This window comes from Mus pahari, chromosome 14 (genome assembly GCF_900095145.1).
Source record: "Mus pahari chromosome 14, PAHARI_EIJ_v1.1, whole genome shotgun sequence".
NCBI classification, from domain to species: Eukaryota; Metazoa; Chordata; class Mammalia; order Rodentia; family Muridae; genus Mus; species Mus pahari.
This window is the reverse complement of record NC_034603.1, coordinates 38,390,525-38,396,749: the sequence shown is the minus strand read 5'-3', so window position 1 is coordinate 38,396,749 and position 6,225 is coordinate 38,390,525. Positions and strand designations below refer to the sequence as shown.

General features: G+C 50.9%; 1 protein-coding gene across 1 annotated transcript in view; it reads right to left on the bottom strand.

The window, feature by feature from the left end:
- Positions 1-2,640: 2,640 nt before the first annotated feature.
- The window catches only part of Pld2 (phospholipase D2), a 17,863-nt gene continuing 14,278 nt past the window's right edge, over positions 2,641-6,225 (bottom strand). Inside the window, 8 exon segments of the mRNA XM_021212869.2 lie at positions 2,641-3,411; positions 3,632-3,746; positions 4,583-4,736; positions 4,921-5,055; positions 5,268-5,317; positions 5,491-5,604; positions 5,707-5,795; positions 5,979-6,161. Of these exon segments, the coding sequence (XP_021068528.1) occupies positions 3,187-3,411; positions 3,632-3,746; positions 4,583-4,736; positions 4,921-5,055; positions 5,268-5,317; positions 5,491-5,604; positions 5,707-5,795; positions 5,979-6,161 (1,065 nt within the window). The 3' untranslated portion in view covers positions 2,641-3,186.

Genomic DNA, 6,225 nt, shown 5'->3' with positions numbered 1-6,225 from the left:
AGGCTGGCCTCGAACTCAGAAATCTGCCTGCCTCTGCCTCCTGAGTGCTGGGATTAAAGGCATGCGCCACCACGCCTGGCTCCAAGCCTTGTCTTAAGAAACAAAAATCCAGGTGTGGTGGTATGCACCTGTAATCCCAGTACTTCGGAGGCAAAGGCCAAAGGATAATAGCAAGTTGAGGGCCAGCCTGGTCTATATAGTGAATTTCAAGACAGCCTGTGAGATTCTACCTAAAATGAATTAAATAATAGAGAGGCATTTAGCATATACTCAATAAATTTCTTAATGCCAGATTCACAGGCTGTTTAATAAAGATAGTTAATAAACAAATGAACAAATCAACATCTCAGGGATGGGATAAATGGCCACCTTCACCTCACAGGGCCATTGTAATTCCTGAGGTGGGAAGGAGAAGAAGCAAGCCTGGGAAGCCGGTTTTCCTTTGCTTGCTTTCCTCCCCTACACTATGGCTGGCCTTTCATCAAGACCCCTGGACCAAAGGTGTGCATGTGTACTCCTGCAATTCTAATCCTGTCTTAAGGAGGTTGGGATAGCCGGGCAGTGGTGGTGCCTCTAATCCCAGCACTTGGGAGGCAGAGGCAGGTGGATTTCTGGGTTCGAGGCCAGCCTGGTCTACAGAGTGAGTTCCAGGACAGCCAGGATTGCACAGAGAAACCCTGTCTTGGGGTGGGGGAAGAAGGTTGGGGTAGGAGGTTAAAGGATCATGAATTAGAAGTCAGACTGAGTTATATAGCAAGACCCTATCCTAGCTGGGCATGATGCAGAGGCAAGGTTACTGCAACTGTAGATTGCTGGTCTACACAGCAAGGCCCTCTCTTCAAGCAAACACTGCAAGACTAAGAACTAGAAGGCTCTATGTGAAACAGTCCAATCTAACCCCTGGCCCAGCTCTGGGGCAGCTGCTGCCTTTACCTTACAGTTAAGGAAGGAATGATCCCTCGGGGAAAGAGATATTTAGTGCTGACAATGAGACTAATTAATGGGAAGCCAATTAGTACCTGGAACTCCTGTGTGTAGGAGGGGCTATTAGTGTTTTGTTGTGTGTGGTGTATGCATGTGCATATGCATCTGTTCAGAGGTGTGTGTGTGTGTGTGTGTGTGTGTGCTCGCGCGTGCGTGTGCATGCACACTCGTATGCACACACACGTGTGTACACCTGTATAAGCGAAGGCTAGCGAACAAGGGAGAAGAATCCTGTCTTCCTCCTGGGTTGCCTTGTCCAGCCTAACATGAAGGGAGGGACCTAATCTTATTGCAACTCCATATGCCATGTTTGGTTGCTATTCCCGGGAGGCCTGCCCTTTCCTGAAGAGAAAGAGAGGAGTGGATGGGGAGGGAGGAGGTGAAAAGGGGGATTGCAGTTGAGATGTAATATATGAGAATAAATTAATAGAAAAAGAAAAGTTAGGATTCTTTCAGCATTTTTTTTTCTTTTTTAGATAGGTATGTAGCTCTGGCTACATATCGCTATGTAGCCCTGGTTATTCTGGAACTCACTCTGAAGGTCAGGTTGGCCTCGATCTCAGAGATCAGCTTACCTCTGCCACCTGAGTGCTGGAATTAAAGGTGTGCACCACCACTGCCCAGCATGGAACTCTCTTGTTTAAAAACAAACCAACAACAGTTTTAGCTGATTTTTAAAGTTAATCTATTTAGTGTGAGCACCCACGGGGATGCCGGGGCCTGTGTGTGGTGGTCAGAGGACTTTCAGGAGACAGCTCTCTCCTAGCCTGTGGAACCTGGGGATCAAACTTGAGTCATCAGGCCTGGCAGGAACCATCTTCTCTGATGAACCATCTCACTGGCCCCAGAAGTCACTTCTCAAGAGAACCAGAGAGATGGGAGAGCCACCTAATACCCTCTGGTCACATTATCACCCACCCCCACTCCTTTCCCTGAAGCCTTCCTAATTCTCCACTCCCTTTATTTTCTTCCTGCTTCTGTGGCTTTCTGTGTCAACATTTTTCTAATTGCAAAATACTTCAGACTTACGAAAAGTTATGAACATATGTATCACACGCACGCGCGCACACACACGCACATGCACACACACATTTGTGGTTAGCCCTGATCTTCAGGAGTTAGGTGAATGAACTCGGAAGCTGCTGAGATGAAGCATAGAGATGGAGCTGTGACACAAAACCTATATCCAATCGCTTAGGAGGCAGAGGCAGGCATCCAAGTTTGAGTGCAGCCTGGTCTACAGAGTGAGTTCCAGGACGGCCAGAGATACACAGAGAAACCATCTTGGAAACCAACCTACCCCACCCCTAGAAAGAGAGGAGGGGGGAGGGAGGGGGGAGGAAGAAGGGAAGGAAGGGAAAAGAAAAAAGAAAGAGGAAGGAAGGAAGGAAAAAAAGAGGAAGGAAGGAAGGAAGGAAGGAAGGAAGGAAGGAAGGAAGGAAGGAAGGAAGGAAGGAAGGAAGGAAGGAAGGAAGGAAGGAAGGAAGGAAGGAAGGAAGGAAGGAAGGAAGGAAGGAAGGAAGGAAGGAAGGAAGGAAGGAAGGAAAGAAGGAAGGAAGGGTCAAGCAGCACAGAGATGCAGGCAGAAGAAAGAAGTTAGAAGTGAGGCAGAGGAGGGTGCCTAAGACAACACTCATCTCCAAGAAGAGGCATGGGCCTTTTCTACACTTTTATTTATGAAATGCTTGATGAACCGGTACAAAGTTAGTGTCTGTCAGCAGGCTGCTGGAGGCAGTTCTGGTGTCTTCCCCACGACCACTGGTGGAAGACAGCAGTCAAAGTGGCTCCATACTCCCTCCATCTTTGCAGCAGTGGGCTGGGAGAGGCCCTGGGGCATGTAGGGGGTTCAAGGGCAGAAGGAAGAGTGAGATGAAGAAGACCCAGGACAGGAGTCCCTTTTCCTGGAATAAAAGGCTTGTCCTCAGGCCTCCTTGTAGGGCTGGGGTTCTGTGGCACAGTGGTTTGAACATGGTGGCAGGAAGGCAAACCTCTCTACAACTCTGTCCTGCCTCCCCAGGCCAGGCTTGGGAGTGCTCCCTTTGGCTACTTCTCAAGTACAAGTCCTCTGTGATTCTCGGAGAGTCCTCGGAGATGTCCTCCCGAAGGATCGGAGGGCACGGCCCTCAGAACTCAGGGTGGGGCAAGGATCCAGGCACGATGGGGGCCCAACGGCTCGTGGCTGCCGCTGAGCGGAAGCCTCAGCTATGTCCACACGTCTAAAGGTATCATCCCCTCTTTACTCCCCAGCGGGGGCAACAAGGACTCGTCCTCCAGAAACTTGAGGGGGAAGTGAACTAGGTGGCCCTGGATGTGCGCAAGCTCAGACTGAGCCAAGGAAGGGCTGACTGTAGCCAAGGACTCCACAGCCACGTACTCCCGGAGAGCCCGCAGGGAACGGGTAGCATTGCACGGCAGGCAGCGGAAGATCTGGGGTGGGAGGGAGGACATGAGAGAAGGAAGGGTTAGGATCATTATGCCCCCTGGACTATGAGCTGCCTGGGCTGGACTCCTCGTTCCCTATACCACTTCTCAGTAGCCCTGGGCTACCGAATCCTTATAGAAAATGCTCCCGGGTCCCTTCTCTCCCTTCCTCGAATTTCCCTTCCCATCAATTCTTCAGGCTAAGCGTCCCCGCAGCAGCTTCCACCTGCTCATAGATGGTGGCATTGTTCTCCGCTGTTTCTTGCCACAGCTGGAAGAAGTCATCACAGACAGGGTCTCGGAGATCCAGGTCTGGCCAGGTGTTTGCCCCAAGAATCACACTGTGGAAGAATGGTCCCAATGGGCCAAATTAAGATCCTTAAAGAATATGAACAGTTGATACTTCAGAACAGATGTGATAAACAGGAACAGTAAGTGTGATCAAACCTGCTGGATCTTTGGTAATCTTTACTTTGATTTTTTGTTTGTTTGTTTGTTTTTGAGACAGGATTTTTCTATGTAAGCCCTGGTTGTCCTGGAACAGGCTGGCTTTGAGCCAGAGATCTGCTTACCTCTGACTCCCAAGTACTGGGATCGTATGCTTGCACTGCCACTGCTGCCACTGCTGCCGCTGCTGCAGCCACCTAGCCCTTACTTTAATGTTTTAAAAAGCAATTACTTTAGCTGGGCATGATAATTTTTTTTTTTTATTTTCTTTGGGCGTGATAATTTGTGCCTATAATCCCAGCACTTGTAAGCCAGAGGCATGAGGATCAGAGTTCAAGGTCAGCCTGTGCTGCAACTTCTTGTTTCGAAAAAAATAAAACCATGAAACATTTTTTTTTTCTTGGTGCTGAAGAGATGGCTCAGCAGTTAAGAGCACTGACTGCTCTTCCAGAGGTCCTGCACTCAATTCCCAGCACCCACATAGTGGCTCACAACATCTATAATAGGATCTGATGCCCACTTCTGGTGTGTCTGAAGACAGCTACAGTGTACACTCATATAAATAAAATAAATATACATTAAAGTTTTTTTTTTCTTTTTGTGTGTGTTCCTAGTTGTCTGATACCTTAACTGAATTAGTCTGGTAGCAGTTCTAGGAAACCCCCACATATAACTCAAAAGACAGCCCCTCCCAATGCCCCCACATTCACCTACACTCCCCGCCTCCTACCTGAAACAGTGCTTCCGCAAACTCAAGGCAAATCTGCCTGCCTGGTACTCCACCCCATCCATGAGGGATGGCTCCATTTCTGTGTCCTTGATCAGTATGGCTAGCTCACTGTCCCGCTTCCCCAGCAAGCTCCTGTCATTGATGTTCGCAGAACCTGGGTTCAAGGGCACATTGTCTGCTTGGACCAATGGGGGCCTCCCCAACCCCTCATCACCTTTACCAGAGCACTAGCCCTGAAGCACCTACTGTGATCTCCAACTGTAACTCTGTATCGCCCAGCCTCTGACCCTCCCCACCCCTGCCCCTCTAGTGACAGAAGACCAGGGAGCAGCACTGACCGATGATGACTGTTCTGTCATCCGCAATGAGCATCTTGCTGTGGATGTAGATGAGCTCAGAGATTGGGTGCCCGCCCAGCTCTCCATGTGTGCGGAGCCCACAGATAGACATGTAATCCCGCCATGCCGTCCCCACTGTACCCAAGAGATGGGGGAGGAGCAGTGAAGGGAGAGGTGTCCCCGGTGAGCAGATGGGGCTCCATCCCACCTCTCACTCTGGCAGTGGACAGCCACCTGTAGTCTGAATAGCATGCAAGAATGACAGTTGCCTTCCCCAGCTCCCAGGATTCCAGCGGCCCAAGCTGCCTCCCTGCTAGGGGTCCAGGGTGTGAGCCCCCAGCACTCACTGGCTGCTTTGAGACGATGTAAGATTGAATATTCCCCGCGACACAGGGTCCTGAGAGAGAAGAAAGGGTGAAGGAGGTAGAGGCTGGAGGAGGAGGAGGAGGAAGGGAAGAGCTGGGAGAGGCAGACCTAAAGTTCCTGTAGGAAGGGATCAGGACAGGGTGTCAAGGGTGCTGGTGTGATGGGGCCAGGAAGGGTGAATCTGGCTGGCAGGGAGTGGGTCACCTGTAGGTGAAGTGCAGAATAGCCTGGATGGAGTTACCACCCCCTGTGGAGATGTCCCCCTCAAAGCCAGGGAGCAAAGGCAGAAGCAAGTAGACTCGGAAACACTGCCCCTGTCTGGGAGACAAATAGAGGTGAGATGGTCCCCGCAAACAAACTCCACCCCTCCATCTGGGCTTAACCAATGCCCCACCCTACCCCCCCCACCACCTTCCTTACTCGTGAGCCTTGAGGATTCTGTCCACAATCTCATCGCCCACCTTGTTTAGAACCGTTCTCCCATCTGAGCAGCTAATGAAGAACTGATTCTGGGGCAGGGATCAAAGAGAGATATCAGCATCCCGGCTCTGACCTCTAGCTCCAGTCTGAGACCCTGCATTTGCCTCATATCCAGTCAGGCCAGCCCTCAAAGACTGATCCTACTGCCATCCCCAGTCCCTCGCCTGTGACCTCCTTCCCATCCCGTCCCTCCACCATTGCCTCAGTCAGACCTCAATGTAGAGAAAGTGCTGGCTCTCTCGGATGGTATGTAGGTAGGCATTGAGGATGGAGTTCTCCAATGTCCCTGCTGACCATCGATCCACAGACCTCAAGACCTATGGGATGGTGAGTATGATGTGGTGTTTAAGTCCTGGAGAGGTGGAATGGGGGGCAGCGTTGGGTGCAGGGGGAGTGGGAGGTACTCTCAGGGAGAGCAGGGAGAAGATGGGCTGATGGGAGGGAGGGAGGGAGGGAGGG